General features: G+C 33.9%; 1 protein-coding gene across 2 annotated transcripts in view; it reads left to right on the top strand.

Annotated features, from left to right (window-relative positions):
- Positions 1–25,340, top strand: part of ZNF804A (zinc finger protein 804A) — a 309,871-nt gene that overhangs the window by 234,986 nt on the left and 49,545 nt on the right. For both annotated transcript variants that reach the window (XM_002806902.6, XM_035304329.3), the window contains one exon: positions 4,689–4,832. In XM_002806902.6, coding sequence (XP_002806948.2) covers positions 4,689–4,832 — 144 coding nt within the window. The remainder of the gene's footprint in view (positions 1–4,688; positions 4,833–25,340) is intronic.

The raw sequence follows: 25,340 nt of genomic DNA, 5'->3' as shown, positions 1-25,340 counted from the left end.
CTTCAAGATTCTATTTTGGTGCTATTCATATTTTAGTATCAGGGGGATAGATTGTCCTTGGGGTGTGGGTAAAACATTAACTTCTCTACCTCACTTCACTGTCTACAAAATATATTGTAGTGCCTAGTTCCTGTGGTCTCCAATTAAGATTTGTGATTTTATAATTTGGAGTTATATGCATACTGCTTTCCTAAAGATAAGAATTCAACCTTTACTGTTTTTACATATACACAAAAAGTGCTGAGTTAGAATGACCTGACTAGTTGCAGAGAAAACGTCTTTCTTTTTCACTTTCTGCCTTTAATCTCAGTGACACAGTACAAAAGCTGTGTTCATAGTTCAACATAGAATGACTCTACCTGATAGAGGGTGAATCTTTTGGATTGCATATATAAGAACAGCAGTGCTCCTTTTTCATCTCACTCAAATGTGTCTCTTACTTTTTGTAGTGGGATGTCTGTATTTAGTAAGTGCTTTCTAATCTCAGTCAGTGACTGTTTCAACATTTACCACAATGAAAGAGAAGGGTCATGGAATGTGGCAGCCAAACTAGGACTGATTTTCTCTACATACATGTTTTTAAATGTATGATCGATAACAATACATATGACTCCTTTCCCTTAAGATACACATACAACATGAAGTCTTTTTTACACCACTAATGTTTTCTTAGAATACAGCCTTGATTCCTTAATTGCACTTAACATCAACTTGAAAGTCTGGTTCAAATGTTTGTAACTGTGCTATCACTTGCAAACTTAACTTCAGTCATGCTGTATTTCTTTTAATATCTTAGAGGAGGTTAGAGATAGCAACAAAAAACAAAAATATATCAAAACGTTAACAATAAAAATAATACGAGTCTTGCAGTTTTGTAACTTTTCTATAGTTACTAGGCTGTTTTAAAATGTGAAGTATAATTTAAAAAATTTTTTTAAGTAAATTGTAATGAGAAATAATATGAAGAGATGGGGAACTGCAGAATAAAATAGACTAAGAAGCATAGAAATGGTAATTTATGGGCCTTAGCGGAATTTTGTGTTTTTTTGTTTGTTTGTTTTTTGTTTTCTTTTTTGAGACGGAGTTTTGCTCTTGTCACCCAGGCTGGAGCTCAATGGTGCAGTCTCGGCTCACCGCAACCTCCGCCTCCTGGGTTCAGGCAATTCTCCTGCCTCAGCCTCCTGAGTAGCTGGGATTGCAGGCACGCACCACCGTGCACAGCGGAATTTTGTTTTTAACAACCTATTTTGAAATATTAGAGAAAAAGAGCTATTTGCACACAGTGACTGGGATATTTGATGACAATAAAAAATATTTGTGGTTTCTCTACTGTTTTTTGTTTCTGTCTCATATTGCTCCTCTGACTTTGTTTTTTAAAAGTTCCTCTAGTTTAGAGATATATACTGAAATATTTATTGATAAAATGATATGAAGTTGGGAATGTATTTAAAAATTATTTGGGTAAGATGAAAGGGTATGAGATGGGATAGGATGTGATAAATCAAGATTGATCCTGAGTTTATAGTTGTTGAAGCTGATTAGTGGATATATATAGGCATTATAATACTATTCTCTCTTTTTTATGTGCTTAAAAGTTTAGAAATAATTAAGTATGTACTGAACATTTACTCATTATATCCTGGAGCTACTTAACTTTCCTGTGCTTTATTATTTCCATCTGTAAAGTAAGGAAGTGAAAATAATCAAAATTAAATAAGTTAATACATCCAAATTTTTCATCAATGACTGACCCTGAATAAGCACTAAATAAATGTTACCTATAGTTACTTTTAAATTACTGTTTTTATCTTCAAATCTAGGCTGAGGTTAATATTTTTGAAGCATGTGATTTGACCAAGAATTCTGTTCCACTAAAACCATCTCACTTTTGTAGACTGAGTAAACAGAAAACAATTATTCTTCTCTAGAGGAATCTCAATCTTATTAAAAAAAAAAAAAAACTTTACAACATAATAAGAACTAATCAAATATTTATCTAGAGAAAGTAGCTTTACTATAATTATAATGAATGGGGAAAATCAACTAGTTTACCATGAAATTTCTGTTAGTTTAACATTGTTCAGAGAGCTAATCCAGCTTTAATCCCAAATTATCTCCATTTCCTATGTTGATTAGAATGTTATGTCTACCTCAATTGCTTTAACCATGAAATCATGTTACTTAATTTTTGTTTCCTTTAAATTGGCTGATCCATAAAGTATTATTTTAAAGATTTTACTGAAAATTCAGTAAGCAGTTTAGATCTATATTACTTACTTTTACCTTTTTAAACTAAGTGTTTTTAACATATTGGAAGCAATCAATTAATATAAGTAGGAATAATTCACAAATCTGCTGAGAAATGGTGCATTATTTGCTGAAACTATGGAAGTATACATAAACAATTGAAGTTATTTTGTGATTTATCACCGTCTTAGTTCATTTGTGTTCTTAAAGAATACCTGAGGCTAAGTAATTTATACAGAAAATAGATTTATTTGACTCATGGTTCTGCAGGTTGTACAAGAAGTATGATGCTGACATCTGCATCTGGTGAGGGTCTCGGGCTGCTTCCACTCATGATGGAAGGAGAAGGGCAGCCAGTGGGTGCTGAGATCACATGGTACAAAAGGCAGCAAGAGAAAGCTATGGGAAGGTGCTAGGCTCTTTTTAACAATCAGCTCTCAGTAAAGTTAATATAGTAAGAACTTGCTCATCTCTATCCTCCATGGAGGGTATTAATCTATTCATGAAGGATCCACCCTTATCACCCAAATACCTCCCATTAGTCTCTACCTCCAGCATTGGGGATCACATTTTAACATAAGATTTGGAAGGGGAAAGTATCTAAACTATAGCAGTCACCTTTGTTGTGCAGTTGATAAAACTAACAAAACATAACAATAGATCATTGTCTTAAAAAAGAGAAAGTAAGATATGTATTATGAAAAATGTATTCATTGATTACTACAAAGTATGCATCCCGAATCATGTTGAACTTTATTATATGTGATGTATGCACAAATATACAGTGAAATAGCATAAGTAAAGTATTAGTAATATATTAAATTACTTTTGAACCACTTTTCAATATTGTAGAAGCAATTTAAACAAAGGGCTTTAATTATCGACTGAGTCCTTTCTAGTCTGTGTATTTAGGGAGGATAAGTGCCATTGCCACATAGAAAACTACAACATTTTATCTCTAAATTCCAGTGCCAAACGTGTTTTATAGTAGTATATAAGAGATTTGAATATATAGTTATTATGAATTTTTTCTTTTTTTTTTTTGCGACAGAATCTTGCTCTGTCGTCCAAGCTGGAGTTCAGTGGCACAATCTCAGCTCACTGCAATCGCCATCTCCTGGATTAAAGCCATTTTCCTGCCTCAGCCTCCTGAGTAGCTGGGATTGCAGGGCCTGCCACCACATCCTGATAATTTTTGTATTTTTAGTAGAGATAGGTATCACTATTTTGGCCAGGCTGGTCTTGAACTCCTGACCTCAAGTGATCCACCCTCCTTAACCTCCCAGAGTGCTGGGACTGCAGGCATGAGCCACTGCACCCAGCCTAGTTATTCTGAATTTTAAAGGAGTTGTATATAAGAGAATCTGGAAGTTAGAAATACATTTTACAGTGAGAACTGAACTTTAGATCTTCTTCACATCATGAATAATGTTTACACGTTGAAACATTGTCCAATACTGTGAGAATGGGCAACATTGAACACTGTCTACATCTAGTGAGGGCCTCAGATTGCTTCCACTTGTAGGAGAAGAGGAAGGAGAACCAGCAGGTTCAGAGATCATATGTGGCCAGAGGAAGCAAGAGAGAGCTTCAATTTTGCCATTATATGTGAAATGTATTAATTGACATTTAAGTAAACATGAAATAGCTAGTAACTTAAAAGCCACAGTCAAACATTTGGCCATTTTACGCATTGTAAACAAAAGCCAATGATGACTGGCTAATGGTCATCTTTGCCAGGGTTTGGTTACATTACTGTGTTTATTTACTGTGAATATGGTGAAAACAATCTGCTTATGCAGTTTAATTCTTTTCAGTTTAGGTAAATTACTCAATTAACTTGCAGTGGTTTAATTTCCAATAAGAGATTATTTTAATATTCATTCTAAATCGATATGTGTCATGATAAAAAAGTCAAGTTAAATGTCTAGTTGGAATGGATAATAAGTTACTATATAGATTATTATGGAAAAAAAACAAATACAAAACTTGAATATTTGTGAACAAATATAGAACTTTTCAAACAGAACACATTTTAAATGTTCAGAATAAAAGAGTTTTATGCTAGCTGAGTCATTGCCAGGGATCCACAGTTGAATCAAGTTAGCTATGTGACTTTCATTTTTAATGCTAACCTAGCATAGGAACTTGTTCAATCAAGGACTTCTACTTATTTCTATAGTTTGCTTTTCTCCTCCACGTTTGTGCTATTTTTCTGTTATTTATTTTGGCTTCTTCTGTTTGTCTTCTAATTTTTAAGTCATAATTTATTCTAACTTGGTTTTTTAGTATTTGCTTTATTTTTCTCTTTGCTGTATTCTGTTTTCTAAATCTCATTATTGTACTATTGTATTGTATCAACTATATAGTTGAGAACTGTTAGAACAAAGTAAACACAGGGGAGAGCTAATTGTATCCTTCCTTGAAATTTTATTTTTCAGGACTACGCTGAGAAGGAAAATACCATAGCAAAAGCTCTGGAAGATCTGAGGGCCAATTTTTACTGTGAACTCTGTGACAAGCAGTACTATAAGCATCAGGAGTTTGACAATCACATTAATTCATATGACCATGCTCACAAGCAGGTAAGAAAGAGACGTGCAGAAAATTCTGGCATTTCTGTACCTGTGTAATATTTTTAATTTTGTGGACTATATGAATATGATATGATATTCTTATTTTATTTAATTTGCTTTACAATTTTGAAATATGTCATTTGGGGTTGAAAATTTGATGACTTATAGCAAAATCCTTTTTTTAATTTCAAAAAAGTAAAGCACCAATAGCAAAGTCTGAAATAAATAAACAGCATAAATACCATTCAATTGCCTTTAATGAGTAACATTTTGAAAACAATATTCTACAAGTGATGATCCTCTTATTGTCCTTAAATGTATTGTTTTAACATTTAAATCAACAATTTATGCATTATATAATATATAATTGCATGTTATTTATAAATATAATATATAAATATATTTATCAAATTCAAATTGAATTTAACATAGTTTTTCACAGAACGCATTTTCAATTTAAATTACCATGAAAACATGTAGAAAAAAAGATCTGGTGTGCTACAAATGGTTCTAGGTTATTAACTGAGTACTTAATATGCTTATGATTTTGTTCGTTTTAACATTTTCTTGTTACTCTCAGTTGTAAATCCCATATTAATTTTTACTATCAATTGTAAATCCAAGATTTTTTAATACTCTATGTAAACGACTTTAATATAGTGATAATGTTATAAATGTAATTAATACAAATTTCACTTTCTAGTATGTCTTATATTTACCAATGCAATTTCATTCATTGTTTAACGAACTTGATACAATATACAGTATTAGCATTAAATTATAAACATTTTCTAGTTTAGCTATCACCCTCAAATACCACGCAGAGTATTCATTTTGGTGTTAATTTAAAAGCACATTTTTAAGCATTTGAATCTGCACTAACTTTCTGTTATATTAGAGTTATTTATTATAAGAAAGAAAAGTAGAGAAAGTGACAATAGTAAATGATAATAAACAAATTGTGTGTACTTTCTTTTGCTGCCAATCCTTGCAAAGTGTCCATACATCTGATTCATTCATTTCCTACAGTGATATGATTCCAAAGGCCAATAGGTGAATGGAGAAAGGGAGGAGAATTTATTAATGGAATGAGTCCTAACCCTGTCTCTTACCAATCATATAACCTTGGGGTAAATAATCAAAGGCCCAAAGAATTCAACTGCCTATTATTAGGAAAATTAAATGAGAGAATGCACATTAATATTCACTGGAGAGTACATGGAAAATAGTAAAAGCACAGTATGTAATATGTTTTTATTATTATTACTTATTAAAATTTCTGCTAGAATGTTTGGGACACTTACAATTTGCCTTTGAGGCCATCCTTTATTCAGGCTTCCCAATGTGGATCTATTTTTGCTTCATGTAGGCTAATAGAGTCCAAAGCACATCCAGGTAATCTTGATCTAAGAGCTGTTGTGAGTGCCTCATGTATCTTTGCAAATCTGTTATGACAGAATATGTGCTGCTTTGAACTCTAAACTTCAAAGGAAATTCAGGTTCCTTTCATCCACATTCTTTTTGCATAACTTTAAAATCTCTGAAGCACTTATCACTAAGACTTGCTAACAGAGGGTTAAAAAGGAAAAGAAGTACAGGGGTACAGATATGATTACAATAGCTCAGAAATTACAGTCTCTTTCTTTGAATTTTTTTTGACTTTATAACTCAAAAGATATTGGATTGTAACCCTTTTAGGACAGGGACTCTTTTTTACATGTCCTTATCTTCCCAGTATCTAGTGAAGTGTCTTGCACAATTTAGACAAACAAATAATGCTGCTCATATAAATACATGTAAAAAGGCTATAGTCAAAATTCATTTTGATATATTGTATTTTATATTCTTCAGCATAAAGCAAGATGTAATGCTTTCATTTTTAAGGTTACAGATCTATGTAATTAATCCCTCTTTGGAAAATGGAAAATGCTGAATACAAAACTCAGGATAGTGGTTACTTCAAGGAGTGATGTAGGCTTATGGGATACCATAGGAGATGTTACCATGTGATATGTATTCCAATTCTTAAACTGGATAGTGTCATTAGAGTTATTCAATTTAGTATATAATGCTTTCTATAATTGTATACATCAAATACTACATAATGCATTAAACAAGGAAATATCATAAAAAAAAGTCAATATTGTGATCTTAAACTCTCTGAAACTACCCTATCAAAGATACAGAATGAGAGAATGCACATTAATGTGCATTGGAGAATTAGAATTAATGCTATTGTTACCTCTTCCCTGTGCCATTCAAATCTTTCACCATTTCTTAAAAAAAAAAAAAAAATATATATATATATATATATATATATATATATATATATATATATATATAATTTAGACACCCAATTAATGCTGATGCTGCTTATATAAATAAATGTAAAAAGGCTAGAGTCAAAATTCATTTTCAGATTTTGTAATAAGACACAATTTTATGGTCAGTAAGAGCTTTAGAAAACAAAATAATGTATTTATGGGTTTACACATAGATGAAACTATTTGTAAGGAGAATATTACTATTTGTAAGGAGAATATGAAGATGGTGTGACTGTTATAAGATGAATGAGTTATTTGAACATTTATAAATATCCATCCTTCATAAGAGTAATGCTACTGATGATAATAATAACAAATTACATATAATATGTGCACTTTACAAAATTCTTCTAGTCATAAAAACATTTAATTACATTGTTTAGATTTACATTGTTTTTCTATGTAAGAATATAATTTAAGAGCAAATAGCACTTCCAAAAATGCCTTACAACTTTTACTTTCATCAGCAGCGCATACAAGGTACTCTGAAGGACTCTTCTACTGCAAAATAAGTAGACCTTCCACAATACAAGTTTTTAATTCAATTGCTGAATTCCTAGAAAGGACGATATCTCCAAAGAGCCCCCACTGCCAGCACCACCCTGGGAGGCTGAGTATGAATTTACTGTCTAAAACCTGGGCTTACAGTAATAATCACCTATAAAGAGTGAAATTGAATTAAGAGTAAATACCACTGTGAGCTTTGTAACCTGAAAAATGAACTGTGGACAGCAGTTAGGAAACTCTGATGATGATTTCTGGGTTAAGATGAAAACTGCCCTTAGATCTTAACTGGAATATACAAATTATTCCAGGAAAAAATAGCAAACTCAATTTAGATTCTCCACTGAATATTATTAACAAAATAGGAATTCATAATGAAAGATCTTAAAAACAAACATATGTATACCAAGAGAAAAATCACCAAGAGTGAGAATTAACAGGAAAAAATTACTTGAGTATTGGGGTCATATATACAGGATACAATATAAATGTATGTATGAAATGTTTAAATTAGTAAAAAGTATAGTAACATTAAAGAACCTTTTAGAAGGACTGTGATAAGTTTTATGATGAACATTTAGAAATGATCTAAAAGCAAACTGTAATTATTTAAAATTACATTGTTTAAGTAAACAGAAGATTCACTAATTTAATATTTTAGTTCAGGTTCCTAGGAGAATAAAAAGAGATGAAGAAAAACAAAGTAGGAAAATGGAAGACCCTTATCAAGAAATTACTCAGACCGTTTCACAAGGAAATCGAGAACTAAAATCTTATATGTACCCAGAGTGAAGAAACATGATTTTCAAAACAGAGTAGAGCAGAGAATCTAGAATTGGAACACAGAAAACTATCATTCAAGAACTAAGAATTAATGAAAACCTACTTCTAATTTCTTTTGAGAAAGACTGAGAAAACTCACTAGTTATTAAAGGAAACTAAGATACAAACAAAATGTGTTTAAAAGTAAATATTTTCATTAAAATTTTATAAATACCTTTCATGATTTTGGTATTTATTTTATAAAATTCAGTAAATATATATGAAAAGCTATTTTAAACCAAGAATAAATCTTACTTAATCTGACAAAAGCTATCTAACTTACATATGAAGAAACATCATTCTTTGTCATGAAACACCAAACACATTCTTTTTAGGATTAAAAGTAAGACAAGAATGCCAACTATTCTTGAACACTATACTGAGGTCTTAGTGCAAAAACAAATGAACAACAACAAAATAGGGATTAAAGTGAAGAAACAAAGCAATCATTACTCACAGATCCTATAATGGTCTAATAAAAATTTGGAAAGTTGTCTGGCTACTATATTGCATTTCTGGACTTGTAACCAATTTTGAGAGAAAGAAAATAAAATTAAATAACAAGCGGAAAACCAGCAAACCACATATGATACTAAATGACAAACTTAACAATGCCATACAACTTCGAATTAGGAAAGTTAGTAAATTGTTTTTAAAATGCATTAAATAGAAGGACAAAACCTGTTCATATATACAAATAAAAATAGATATAATCGTAGGGACACCAATTTGCCCGAAAACTGACCTCAGATTCAACAAAGCTTTTAGTCTAAACTTCAATATTGTTTTGTAATGAACTTCTCAAGCCGATTCCAAAATTTACATATAAGAATAAATACAGTCCTGAACAAATAACAGAAAAGTGGTGAGATCTGGCCTCACAGTTACCAAGACTATTACATACTGTCCTACATTCTGAAAATGTGTTTTGTTGATACATGTATAGACAGATTGATGAACAGAACATAATATAGACCTGTGACACAAAGATTATATTTAGAAATTTATTAAGTGACAGAAGCAGAAAAGCAAGTCAATAATGAAGGGATATACTTTCTAAAACTGTTTATTTGATGATTGATTATCCCTATTTTTAAAAAAGAGATTGATTTTTCTTCATTAACAAATAAAATCAATGTCAGATGAAGAGTTTAAAATGCAAGTCGAAACTTTATATATTTTAGGAACATATCTAGGGAATTATTTTCATGACACTGGGGTATGTAGGTATAACTTATAGAATATATTGACAGCATATGCCTGTAATCACAGCACTTTCGAACATTGAGGTGGGTGGATTGATTGAGTCCAGGAGTTTGAGACCAGCCTGAGCAATATAGTAACACCTTGTCGCTACAGAAAATACAAAAACTAGCTGACCATGAAGGCCCATGCAGGTAGCCCCAGCTATGCAGAAAACTGAGGAGGGAGGATCGCTTGAGCCCGGGAGGTTAAAGCTGCAGTGAGCCGTGAACGCACCACTGCACTGCAGCCTTGGTGACAGAGAAAGACCCTGTCTCAATTAAAAACAAACAAACAAAACAGACAGAACACACAAAGTGTTGTGTGAAAGTTTCGTAAGTTTATACGTAATATGATACTTATTATTAGAAATTTATAATAAATAGCATAAAAGGCAAGCCAGAAATTGGGAAAATATATCTGCAACCTACAAAACCAAGAAGGATTTAGTATTAAGATTTTATTGTAGAAATATAAATGCATAAGAAAAAAAGAAATAATCCAGCAGAAAACGTTAGTGGTTTCCTTTTTTGTAAACAAAAAATGTGAGGGCAGTTTACAAAAAAGGAAACACTAAAGGCTTATATATGTATTAAAAATTAGTCAAAAATAAGCTACAGTTTTACAACTGCTAGTTTGAAAAAAATAGTTGATGATATCAAGTGACAATGTTGATGAATAGAAATACCACACATCATTTTTGAAAGTATGAATTAAGAACTTAGGAAAACAATCTTGTAAATGTACACATTAATATACTAAAACTAATCTCTAATAGTCTAATAGATATGAACAACAAAATTTGTAAATAATGATATATTTACAAAATGCAAAATTATTCTGCAGTGCAAATTAACTGTAGGTAAATCTTTCATAAAAGAATCTTATGAATAAAAATAGTGAACAATAAGTTGCAGAGTTACACACTTTTTGTAGTCTTCAAAGTAAAGCAAAATGTAATGCTTTCATTTTTAAGGCTATAGATATATGCAATTAATCTCTAAGAAAATGAAAAATGATGAATACAAAACTCAGGATAGTGGTTACTTCAAGAGGTGATATAGGGTGATGGGATACCATCAGAGATGTAACCATGTAAAATATATTCTAATTCTTAGACTACATAGTGGGATCAGAGTTATTCAACTTAGCTTTATGTGATTGCAATATCATATCATACATCAAATACCACATATTAAATCATTAAGCCAGGAAATATAATAAAACAAATATTATATCAAATTCTCTGCAACTATCGTATTACAGATATAGAAGCTGACTTAATTTCAGGTAAATACTAACTCAGTAGCAAATGGAGAATTCTAATTAATGCTATTGTTAACTTGTCCCTGTGCCATTCAAGTCTTTCACTATTTCCTAAAAAAAAAAAAAGAATACACATATCTCCCTTGTTCAGTAAATATCAGAGTAGTCTTGTTCAAATTCCATTTTGTTAAATTTTAATCAACATTAAAATAGAATTTTCTATGAAAAATCAAAAGACAGTGACGTATTTTCATGACTCTTTCTCTTTTTTCACATGCCCAAACCAGGCTTTTTAAATTAATGTAAAAAGTGCTCAAATTTCTATCACACTTAGGTTCTTACAGCATGTTTTATTCAAAAGCCAAGAGAAACACAGGATTTTATTAATGCACACAAAATTTAATTTTATGCAGGGAAACGTTAAGTGCAAATCATTATCTTAAACTACATATGCACTAGTGTTTAAATTATTATTGTAAAAACATGGGAAATAGCTTTACATAACAGGAAATACAGTATTTTAAGGATAACTATAGATCTCAATATTCTGGGATGGCCTCGCTTTCTACCACTGTACTTATTTAATTATGGAAAGTCCTTATTTGGATAATAAATAATATGGTCAGAATATGTATGTTTGTTGAAAAGTGGCAACATATTTGGATACTTTTTAAAAAATGGAAGTATAAAGGCAATGGCCTAGTAAATGTGACTCTTCATGCTAGTATAATGTATAGTTAACACCTATGTGTCAGATAGAGTTTGGATATTTTTGCCATCCGAATCTAAAGGAAGGTACTTGGATCTCTGGGGCTGATAATTTATGAATTGCGTGATGCCATTCCCATTGCAAGGAGTTATCATTCTTACTTCCCAGAATTGTTTGTTAAAAAGAGCGCAGAACCACTTCCCTCTTTCTTGTGCCCTTTCTGGCCATGTCATCTTCCCATGCTGGCTCCCCTTCCCTGAGTGGAAGCAGGCTGAAGTCCTCACCGGAAGCAGATATTGCCCTCATGTTTCTTGTATAGTCTGCAGAACTGTGAATCAAATCAGCTTCTTTTCTTTAGAAATTACTAAGCTTCAGATATTCCTTTATAGCAACACAAATGTACCGAGAGACTGTCCATCATAAATCATCAATATGAACTTAATTTTCAATTTCATACTTTCTAAGTGGTTCTTTCCTATATCAAGATAATTAAAATAGTTCTCAGTAAAGGTATATCATTCTGAATTTTAGTCATTCATATATTAATAAAAAAGAGAGAGAGAGAGAAAAGCTCAGAATCAGGTAAAGAGAAAAAAATTTCCTCTAGACTTGTTCATCTGCCCTTAAAGAAAAGATGTAGTTGTGTCTGTCCTCTCACCTGGTAGACTATGGGCAATTCAGAGTTATTTTCCCTGTAAGAGATTTGTCACATTGATGCTACAAAGAGATAGAAAAGGGAATGATTGCCTTATTGCTGCTGCCCCTCAAACATCTTGATTTTTGCTTTAGTGGTTTCAGTGTAACTGAAATACCTCCCAATAGGCAGTGGAGTGACCTTCACTTCAGTAAGTCAAGATTCAGAGCTTTGCAGCGTGCTGTTTTGTTCTGCCCTAGAGGAAGTCAAGGTCAGGCCAGGTTGTTGGAATGTTTTGTTTCTTTAGGGACTTCTATTGCTATAGAAATGGAACAGATTTAGTCCCAAATTTGAGCATTTCCTAATAATTTAAACTACTGTTTATGGATCTGACACTTAAAGGAATTACTTCTTGATATTTAGTAATAGAAATAATCATTTGTGAGGAAAAATGTATTAAAGAATAACTTAAAAGTAGGAGATATAGTTAAGGTAATGCACAATAAAATCACTTCAAATATCTTCCAGGGGGGTGTACTTCAATCTAATTGAAGTTCTGATGGTTTTTATTTTACCCATTTAGAGCATTGTTCTCTTGGAACAAATTAAAGACATACTGTTTGCTCCTACAGAGCTCTCAAACCTAAAAATAGTTATGTCCCAAGAAACGCACGCACGCACGTGCACACACACACACACACACACGTGCATTTACATATATATGCGTAATTATAAAACTGTCATGTTTTCCCTGTAATCCCAGCACTTTGGAAGGCCAAGGCGGGTAGACCACCAGGTCAAGAGATCGAGACCATCCTGGTCAACATGGTGAAACCCCGTCTTTACTAAAAATATAAAAATCAGCTGGGCATGGTGGTGCGCACCTGTAGTCCCAGCTACTCGGGAGTCTGAGGCAGGAGAATTGCTTGAACTCAGGAGAAGGAGGTTGCGGTGAGCTGAGATCGCACCATTGCACTCCAACCTGGGTAACAAGAGGGAAACTCCGTCTTAAAAATAAAAATAAAAAACTGCTATGTTTTGACATTTCTCATTTAAAGCCATAATAGGAATTGAATTAAATTGAGGATTTTGTCTTGAGTATGTACCAGACTCTGGAGAAAAGAATCAGTTCTAGCAGCTGAAATGAATGCCATTTTCATAAACCTCCTCCAAGTCAATTTTATGTGTTCTTCCTTTCCTTCCTTCTGCAATCTTCTTTCAGAATGGCTGTCTATTGAGTCAGCCTCTGTTGAGGGTAGGGAGAAAAAACTAAAACTGTAAGCAAAGGTTTCTGTCCTGTTACCTAAATATACTCATCACCCTCAAAAAGAAAAAAGAATACAAGAGATAAATGCATCTAATTTTACAGATTTTATTTTATAAATTCAACCAAGTACTGTTATCCAATGAAAGTTCTACCAATTGAGTTTTTAACCACTAAAACTTTTATTTGCATTTAAAAAAACTATAAGAAAACCAATTAGAGTCAAAGTGATACATATTTATTTTTATTTTAATACAATTTATTAACTCTTGGAAGTATATTCTTATAGTTTACATGATGACTTGGTTGGTGGTATCAGTGAAACTGTACATCTTTATTTTACTATTTTATTTTTAATGTACTTTGTTAATGACCATCCTTTAACAAATAAACTTTCTGAGAACAAATCTGTTTGGGGAAATAGTTGGTATTGTATGTTTTATTCTATATAGATTCACTTATACTTCATTTTACTTTAAAGAAATTGAGATATCTTTGGGGAATTATTCTTAGTAAGTTCAAATTTTTAAGAAGAAAATTCATCCAGGAAAAAATATACAAAATCTAATATTATCATAAAGTGGAGATTTGAGAACAGTACATCCTGAGGATCAAAATTTTTATCTCCTACTAATCTTATCAAGAACTAATCCTTAAATTATCTGCTGAAAGGATTATCTTGTAATATATTTAAAATTCTCCTGGCATCTATAGAAACTAAGATGTTAGGATTTTTACTCTCTGTGGTAGGAGTTAGACATGATAAAGAGTAAGAAAACTTTAATTCTAGTTGAATATGTGAGTAACCAGAGAGTTTTCAAAAGTAGTAATCCCAGAGTGTGGTATAATTCTATGCTACCTTTTTTCTTTGAAGCTTTCCTGAAAATATGGTATGAGGCCACAGCTGGAAAAGAGAGTCAAAATGGCAAGGATCATGAGGTTACTGTGTAGTTGCCCTTTGATGACGTTTCATCCTTCTATGTTATAGAAGAATAGTGAAATATATTTCTTCTTGTTCCAGAATATTTGTTGAAAAAAATAATATGAAGAAAATAAAGAGAGAAACAAAGAGAATGGAGAGACTCAGTTAAGCAAGTGTGTTGTGTTCTCCTCTCTCCAAGCAATGACCCACAGAGGAGGGTAATACATTTCAAAGACACAAAGAGAGTAGGGACTCTGGACAGAAAATGTCTTTTGGGCCACTTGTTCCACACCAATTTGTAACTCAGCCAATATCAGTCTCAACTTGGCAGCAGAACGTGTTATGCAACAAGCTTTGTTGGTTGACCTTCCCAGATTGTTGTGTTTAAATTTTCCATTGATGTTGCCAAGAATTTATTTTTCACTCTCTTGAGGGGACTCACAAGACAACTTATTTGACTGGCAGTCCTGCTACAGATAACAAAGAAATGCAGGTAAATGCAGGTAAGCCAAAGAGTAGGATTGAGGACACAACTAGACTCAGAGATGTCTACTTTGCCAGTGAGAACTAACACAAAGCTGGATTTGAGTCACCTGAAGAGGCTTACTAAGTCTTCAATCCAAGCTGTAAAAAATATACAATGGGCCATACCAGCTTCTAACTTCAGAAACAGAGGCAGAAATATGATAAGTGATTATAGGAATCAGGTATAATATGCAGAAAGTATAAGGATTTTGGTTGTCAAAAGGACTTATAAGCCCTCTCATGCCCGCCCCCCGCCCCCCGCCCCCGCATGCCCCTCAAACTAAGAATATTTGGAAGGAGCAAGGATCATAAATAAGAAATTGAAGATACTTAGCGGTTATCTCAAAAAAACTTATCATTCGTAAATATGTATTTAAAATGTGTTGGAATTTATTCATTTTCCACAACTCATCGGAGGATGGCTCAGGTAAACAGGAAAGAAATTTATTAAAAAAAATAAGAAAGTAAAAATGTCTTTTTACATTTGTGATGTATAGAAATTTTTCACCAAATATGGTTACATATTTTACCAATGAGAGGTATTATTATTGTTGATAATGAAAATATTTCTTTTTTGTTCTTTAAGCTATGACAATCACCAAACTATATCTGAATTTTCAGAACATTCCAAATTATATCAAATTTCATAATGAATAAATGAGAAGTAAACAGTCTATGGAATCGTTCACTTATTATGCTTACCTATCCTAATATTTACCTATATTTAAGAATGAGATAAACTACACTTAGAAGTCATCAACTAGTGTTTTAAACAAAACTCACTCACAATAACCTGGATAATTTATGATAACAAATTATGTCTATACTACTACAAACTCCTCATGGAGTGCTAGAAACGAAGAAAACTGGATGACTTGATATATTTGTGTGTATTGTGTGTGTGTGTGAGAGAGAGAGAATTAATCTACATTCTTTATTTGGGGATACAAATATTTGCAATCTTGGTAATTTGAGGTTAAAAATACTACAAATAGTATCTCCAAGAGCACCTTTGACAAAGGGGAGTTCCAACAGTCTTTAACTCATTTCAATGATATAAAATTGACTTCTTTATTATGGTCACACTGTAGGAAAGCAGAACATAGTAAATTTTTCAGCTTCATTTTCAATTAACATTTCTTTTCTTTGTACAAAACTATTTTTACTGGATATTTTGCTCATCTATGCTTTTTTAAGCTACGATTAGTAACAAACATTTTTGCAAAAAAAAAAAACCTTGGAGAAGTTATAATATAGGCAAACACAAGTTATTCTGTAACCTACTAATATCAGTTTTTCATCTGCTGAAATTCTTTTGTGTATTAGTAATCAATTTTTCTGTGGAAAGACAACTTTTTTTTGAGAGTTCATGTTTCTTAGTGTTTTGTGCTGCTGTAACATTTAGACTGAGGGATTCATTTTGAGTAGAAATTTACTGGTTGACATATCTGGAAGCTGGGAAAGTGAAGATTAGGGAGCCAACATATTGTGAGGGCCTTCTTGCTGTGTCATCCCATAATGGAAGGCAGAAGGAAAAGACAGAGCAAGAGGGTGCCCAATTCACTCTTTATAACAACACCAATGCCACCCACGAAGGCAGAAGCTCTCATAGCCTTATCATCTCTTAAAGGTCTCACTTCTAAACACTATTACAATGGAAATTAAATTTAATCAGAAGAATATGATCAATTTACCATATGGAAAAGAATGAATTGACATTCAGGAGATAATTGAAACCCAATCCAAGAATTCTAAGTGATAAAATAAAATGATACAGGAGATTAAAGGTAAAATGTTTACTTAGAGAAAGAATCAAAATGAGCTGATAGAGCTGAAAAACTCACTACAAGAGTTTCAGAATACAATTCCAAGTACCAACAACAGAATTGACCAAGCTAAGGAAAGAATCTCAGAGCCTAAAGGCCTATTCTCTGAATTAACTAAGTCAGACAAAGATAAAGAAAAAAGAGAAAAGAGTAAAGGGGAATGAATGAAATTTCTGAGAAATATGTGATTATGTGAAGAAACAAAATCTATCACTCAGTGGCATCCCTTAAAGACAGGTAGAGAAAACAAGCAACTGGAAAACACTTCAGGATATCTTCCATGAAAATTTTCCCAATCTCACTTTTAGGGGCCAACATTCAAATTAAGAAAATGAAAAGAATAAGATGTGAAACAAGAAAACTATCTGCAAGACACATAGTCATCAGATTCTCCAAGGTTAAAATGAAAGAAAAACTATAATACTAAGGGCAGCTAGAGAAAAGGGCCAGTTTGCTTATAATGGAAGCCCCATTAGGCTAAATGCAAACGTGTCAACAGAAACCATAGAAGCTAGAAGAGATTAGGGGTCTATATTCAGCATTCTTAAAAGAATTACTAAACCTTCAGCGAAACCAAGCTTCATAAATAAAGGAGAAACAAGATATGTTTCTGAGGGAAACAAGCAAATGCTGAGGGATTTTGTGACCACCAGACCTGCCTTACAAGAGGTCCTGAAGGGAGTGCTAAACATAAAGGAAACACTATTACTTGCTATTATTAGGAAACACTACAAAAACACTCGTAAGTCCATAAAACAGAAATACTGTAAAGCAAACATATAAACAAGTCTGTACAATAATATCTGAAAATATCATGGCAGGAACAAATCTACACATATCAGTATCAATACTAACCTTGAATGGAAATAGACTAAATGCCCCAATTAAAAGGCAAAAAACGATAAATTGGATAGAAAGCAAGACCCAATGGTATGCTGGTTTCAAGAAAACCATCTCATGTGCAATGACAGCCACACACTCAAAGTAAACAAATGGAGGAAAATTTACCAAGCAAAGGGAAAACAGAAAAAAAGCAGGGGTTGCTATTCTAATTTCAGACATAATAGACTTTAAAATAACAAATATTAAAAAAAGACAAAGAAAGATATTATATAATGGTATAGGGCTCATATCAACACGAAGATTACAAGAAGATATAACTATGCTAAATATGAACACATGCAACACAGAGCACCCAGATTCATAAAGCAAGCTCCTAAAGACCTATGAAGAAAGAGACTTCAATAACCATAATATAATACCGGGAGAATTCAACACCCCACTGGAAATGTTAGAGAGATCATCAAGGTACAAAACTAACAAAGATATTCAGGACTTGAAATCAACATTTCACCAAATGGTCCTAATTAATAGATATCTATAGAACACTCTGCTCCAAACAACATTACATACATTCTTCTCATTTTTACACGGCACAAACTCACAGTCACATAAAACAATCCTCAGTCAATTAAAAAAAAATTATATGACCCACAATCTTGCAACATAGTGAAATAAAAGTAGAAATCAATACTAAGAAACTTTCTCAAAACTATATAATTACATGGAAAGTAAACAACCCGCTTCTGATTGACTTTTGGGTAAATAAGGCAATTAAGGCAGAAATCAAGAAATTATTTAAAACTAATGAGAAGATGCAGCATACCAGAATCTCTGGGACAGAGATAAGGCAGTGTGAAGAGGGAATTTAAAGCACTAAATGCCGACATTAAAAAACTGGAGAGATCTCAAATTAACAACCTAATGTCACAATTAAAGGAACTAGAGGAACAAGAGAAAACAAACTGCAAAGCTAGCAGAAAAGAAATAGTTGAAATCAAGCTGGATTGAAAGAAATTGATACATCAAAAGCCACATAAAAGATCAACAAATCCACGATTTGGTTTTTGGAAAGAATAAAGAAGATAGATTACTAGCTAGACTAACAAAGAAAAAAGACAGAAGATCTAAATAAACACAACCAGAAATTTAAAAACGGGATGTTACCACTGACCTCACAGAAATACAAAATATCTTCAGAGGCCACTACAAACATCTGTACCCACACAAGCCAGAAGAAATGGATAAATACCTGGACATATACAACCACCTAAGATTGAACCAGCATGAAATTGAATCCCTGAACTTATCAATAATGAGTTCTGAAATTAAATCAATAATAAAAAGTATATCAACCAGAAAAAACCCGGGACCAGACATATTCAAAGCCGCATTCTACCAGACATACAAAGAAGAAGTGGTATTACTCCTCTTGAAACTATTACAAAAGAGGAGAAATTCCTCTCCAACTCTTCTGTGAGGCCAATCTATGCAAAATCCTTTTGCAAAGATGCAAAAATACTAGCAAACCAAATTTAACAGTGCATCAAAAAGCTAACCCACCACAATCAATTAGACTTTTTTCCTGGGATGCAAAGATGGTTCAACATATTTAAGTCAATAAATGTGATCCACCACATAAATAGAATCAAAACTAAAAAAAAAAAACTAAAGCATGATCATCTTTATAGATGAAGAAAAGGCATTTGATAAAATTCAACACTGCTTTATGTTAAAAACCCTCAACAAACTAGGAATTGAAGGAACATATTTCAAAATAATAAGGGCCATCAATCAAAAACCATAGTGAACATCATACCAAATGGGCAAATGCTGGAAACATTCTCCTTGAAATCTGGAAGACGATAAGGATGTACTATTCACCACTCCTATTTAACATATCACTAGATGTGTTTTTCTAGCCAGAGCAGTCAAGCCAGAGAAAGAAACAAAAGGCATCCAGATAGCAAAAGAGAAATTCAAAATATTCTTCTATGCAGCCAATATGATGTTATACCTAGAAAACTCCATAGTCTCTGCCGTAAAGCTCCTTGATCTGATAAACAACTTCAGCAAAGTTTCAGGATACAAACTCAATGTACAAAAATCAATAGCATTTCTATACACCAACATCCAAGTTTCCCAGCCAGGCGTGGTGGCTCTTGCCTGTAATCCCAGAACTTTGGGAGGCTGAGGCAGGCAGATCATGAGGTCAGCAGTTTGAGACCTGCCTGACCAACATGGTAAAACCCCATTTCTACTAAAAATACAAAAATTTGCCAGATGTGATTGTGCATGCCTGTAATTCCAGCTACTCAGGAAGCTGAGGCAGGAGAATCATTTGAACCCAGGAAGCAGAGGTTTCAGTGAGCCAAGATCATGCCACAGCACTCCAGCCTGGTGACAAAGTGAGACTTCGTCTCAAAATAAAAAAACAAAATCTAAGCTGAGAGCCAAATCAAGAACACAATCCCACTCACAATAGCTACAAAAAGAATAAAATCCCTAGGAATATTGATAACCAGGGAGGTGAAAGATCTTCATAATGAGAATTATACAACACTGCTCAATGAAATCAGAGATGACACAAACAAATGGAAAAGTATTTCATTCTCATGGGTAGGAAGAATCACTGTTGTTAAAATTTCAGTATTCCCAAAGCAACTTACAGATTTAGTGCAATTCCTATCAAACTACCAATAATATTTTTCACAGAATTTGAAAATAAAAAATTACTTTAAAATTCATATTGAACCAAAAAAGAGCCCAAATAATCAAGGCAATCCTACTAAAAAAAAAAAAAATATTGCAGCTGGAGGTATCACATTACCCAGTTTTAATATCACATTACCCAGTTTTAATCTACACTTTAAAACTGTGGTAACCAGAACAGCATTGTGCTGATACAAAAACAGACCCATAAGACCAGTGGAGCAGAATAGGGAGCCCTGAAATAATGCTGCACACCTAGGATCAACCTTCTTTACACCATATACAAAAATCAGCTCAAGATGGATTGAAGACTTAAATGTAAAACCTAAATCTATAAAAACCCTGGAAGATAACTGAGGAAATAAATACCATTCTGTAGCTAGGCCCTGGCAAAGATTTTATGGTATAGACTCCAAAAGCAAGTGTAACAAAACCGGAAATTGACAAATGGAATCTAATTAAACTAAGGAATTTCTGCATGACAAAAGAAACTATCACAAATTAATCAGAAAACCTGCAGAATGGAAGAAAACACTTGCAAACTATGCATCTGAAAACAGTCCAATATTCAGAATCTGTAAATAATTTAAATTTACAAGGACAAAAACAATTCCATTAAAAAGTATGCAAAAGAACCAAGTAGACACTTTTCAATAAAAAGATGTACACACAGCCACCAAGTTATTGAGAAAATGAGCATTACCAATCACTAGAGAAATGCAAATCAAAACCACAGTGAACTACCATCTCACACCAGTAAAAAAGACTAAAAGTCAAAAAACGACAGGCTTTAGCAAGTTTGCTGAAAAAAAGGAACACTTACACACTGCTGGTGTGAATGCAAATTAGTTCAGCCACCATGGAAAACAGTTTGGTAATTTCTCAAAGAACTCAAAGCAGAATTAACCTTTGGCTTAATTTGACTTTCACTATTGAGTATATACTCAAAGGAATATAAATATTCTACCATAAAGGACACACATGTATATGTTCACTGCAGCACTATTCACAATAGCAAAGACAGGAAATCAAGCTAAAGGCCCATCAGAAGTAGACTAGATTTAATAAATGTGGTAAATATATACAATGGTATACCACACAACCACATAAAAGGATGAAATCATGGCTTTTGCAGCAGCAGGGACAGAGCTTGAGGCTATGTATTAGTCTGTTTTCATACTGCTGATAAAGACATATTGGAGACTGGGAAGAAAATGATATTTATTTGGACTTACAGTTCTTTTTTTTTTTTTTTTAATTTTTTATTGGATTATAGGTTTTGGGGTACATGAGCAGAGCATGCAAGACAGTTGCGTAGGTACACACATGGCAGTGTGCTTTGCTTTTCTTCTCCCCTTCACCCACATTTGGTATTTCTCCCCAGGCTATCCCTCCCCACCTCCCCCTCCCACTGGCCCTCCCCTTTTCCCCCCAATAGACCCCAGTGTTTAGTGCTGACTTACAGTTCTATGTGGCTGAGGAGGACTCAGAATTATGGCTAGAGGTGAAAGGCACTTCTTACATGGCAGTGGCAGAAAATGAGGAAGCAAAAGCAGAAACCCCCAGTAAACATATCACATTTTGTGAGACTTACTCACTTTTACAAAAACAGCACAGGAAAGACTGGCCTCCATGATTCAATTACTTCTCCATAGATCCCTCCCACAATACATGGGAATTTTGTGAAATACAATTTAAGTTGAGATTATGTGGGGACACGGCCAAACCATATCATTCTACCTCTGGCTCCTCCAAGTCTCATGTCTTCAAGTCTTAACTCATTTCAGCATTACTCCAGAATTCCACAATGCAAAGTCTCCTCTGAAACAAGGCAAGTCCCTTCCACTCATGAGCCTACAAAACCAAAATCAAGCTAGTTTCTTCCTAGATACAATGGGGCACAGTATTGGGTTAATACAGCCATTCCAAATGGGAGAAATTGGCTAAAGCAAAAGAGTTACAGGGCCTATACAAGTCTGAAATTCAGCCAGGTAGTAAAATCTTGAAGCTCCAAAATGATCTCCTTTGACACTAGGTCTCCAGTCCAGATCATGCTGATGCAAAAGGTGGGTCCCCATGTTCTTGGGCAGCTTGACACCTGTGGCTTTGTAGGGTACAGCCTCCCTCCTGGCTGCTTCCATGGACTGGCACTGAGGGCAGCTTTTTTAGGTGCACAGTGCAAGCTGTCAGTGGATCTGCCTTTTTGGGGTCTGGAGGACAGTGGCCCTCTTCTCACAGCTCCACTAGGTGGTGCCTCAATAGGGACTCTGTGTGGGGACTCCAACCTCACATTTCCCTTTGGCACTGCCCTAGCAGAGGTTCTTCATGAGGGGCCTGCCTTTGCAGCAAACTTTTGCCTGGGTACCCAAGCATTTTCATACATCTTCTGCAATTTATCTGGAGGTTCTCAAACCTCAATTCTTGATCTCTGTGCACCTGCAGGCTCAACACCATGTGGAAGCTTCCAAGGCTTAGATTTGCACCCTCTTAATCCACAGCCCAAGCTGTATGCTGGCCCCTTTCAATCACAGCTGGAGCAGCTGGGACACAGGTCACAAAGTCACTAGGCTGTACTCAGCATGAGGACCCCGGACCTGGCCCACAAAACCACTTTTTTCTCCTAGGTCCCCAGGCCTGTAATGGCTGCCATGAGTTTCTCTAACATGACCTGGAGTCATTTTCCTCATGGTTTTGGGGATTAACATCAGGCTCCTTACTACTTATGCAAATTTCTTCAGCTGGCTTGAATTTCTCCCTAGAAAATGGGATTTTCTTTTCTATCACATAGTCAGGCTGCAAATTTTTCAAACTTATATGCTCTGCTTCCTTTATAAAATTGAATGCCTTTAACAGCATCCAAGTCACCTCTTGCATGCTTTGCTAGTTAGAAATTTCTTCTGCCAAATACCCTAAATCATCTCTCTCAAGTTCAAAGATCCAAAAATCTCTAGGGCAGGGGCAAAATACTGCCAGTCTCATCACTAAAACATAACAAGAGTCACCTTTGCTTTAGTTTCCAAAAAGTTCCTCATCTCCATCTGAGACTACCTCAGCCTGGACCTTATTGCTCATATTGCTATCATCAGCATGTTGCGGCAAGTCATTCAACAAGCCTCTAGGAAGTTCCAAACTCTCCCACATTTTCCTGTCTTCTTCTGAGCCCTCCAAACTTTCCCAACTTCTGCCTACTATCCAATTCCAAAGATGCATCAACATTTTCAGGTACCTTTTCAGCATCACCCCATTCTCAGTATCAATTTACTTTATTACTCTGTTTTCATGCTGCTGATAAAGACATCCTGAGACTGGGAAGAAAAGGTTTAGTTGGACTCGCAGTTCCAAATGGCTGGGGAGGTCTCAGAATCATGGTTGGAGGTAAAAGGCACTTTTTATTAGAGCAGCAAGAGAAAATGAGGAGGAAGCAAAAGCAGGAACCCCTGATAAACACATCAGATCTCCTGAGACTTATACACTATCACAAAAATAGCACAGCAAAGACCAGTCCCCATGATTCAGTTACCTCCCCCCTTGATCCCTCCCACAATATGTGAGAATTCTGGGGGGTACAATTCAAGTTGAGATTTGGGTGAGGAGACAGCCAAACCATATCAGGCCACTATCTTAAGTGAGTTAACCCAGGAGCAGAAAACCAAATACCACATGAACTCACTTATAAGTGGGAGCTAAACATTGCGTATATATGAACACAAAGAAGGGAACAACAGACTCCAGAGCCTACTTGAAAGTGGAGAGTGGGAGTAGGATAAGGATTGAAGAACTACCTACTGGGTACTGTGCTTAATACCTGAGTTACAGAACAATCTGAATAGCAAACCTCCACCACATGCAATTTACCTATATTACAAAACTGCACATGTACCCCGAACCTAAAATAAAAAATTTAAACATTTTTTTCAGGATAATTCAGAAACTTTTGCTATGTAAAATCATTCTGCATAGAATTTACTCTGGGTTATATTTAAATATGAATATTTAATTATGATAATTAGCACATGAAAGTAATTATAAAATTTTATCTGAGAAGTAAAGCAGAATTTCAGGTGAAGTTATCCATGAAATTTTCCTAATCCCCGCTTCAAATTCTACCACTCATTTCCATTCTCTGCCTAGGTTTTGAAAATCAAATGTGTAAGAGATGTAATAGATGTGTGGCTATTGAGAAGCACATGCAGAAACCATTTTCAGGATATGGTATGCTGTACCCTGGGATTCACTAAAACATTCCTCTTGTTATTTAAATCCCTCACTCAACTTGGTTCTCTGATCTCTCTGTTGGTGTATATTCTAAGCATAAGCATCTCATTCCAAAGTGATGAATACAAACATTGAAGAATTTTACCTGAATCTATACTGCAGTGCCATCAAGTTCAAACATCAGTATGTCAGAATCATGGAGTCAAGAACTAATTCTGAGTTCTAAATGCTACCTAGAAAAAGAGAACAGAGTTTCAGACACTGGAAACTCAGGAATTTTATTGTTGTTGCTTCTTTCTTTTTAATTTTTTTTGGAGGAATATGAAAAGGAATAATAGCAGAAAAGATAAAACATCGGGGGGGAAGAGAATATCCTCTGCTTTTCTTAGTAAATCAGATTGCTCCTATACACTGATTTTGTTCAAAGACTAAATTTTAAAGGTATTTATATTTCATGAAGTGCTATTTCTTTTCACTTTCTATAAAAAGTGTTTGTGTGTGTGTATAATCAATTTGTGAGCTGAAAAAAAATTTTCTTTTACTCTAAACAAACCTTTTTTTCTGTTCTGTGTATGTGTGCATATTTTAGATAGATGTAATTTTGCACCCCAAATTACTTACTCCAACATTGTCCACAGCATGTATTTTCATTTTTGCAAAATTTTCATAATAATCATGTTAATGGATTCACAATTTCTCTTCATGTATTTTT

Source organism: Callithrix jacchus, chromosome 6, assembly GCF_049354715.1.
Source record: "Callithrix jacchus isolate 240 chromosome 6, calJac240_pri, whole genome shotgun sequence".
In the NCBI taxonomy this organism is placed as follows: Eukaryota; Metazoa; Chordata; class Mammalia; order Primates; family Cebidae; genus Callithrix; species Callithrix jacchus.
This window is presented reverse-complemented; position numbering and strand designations above follow the sequence as displayed.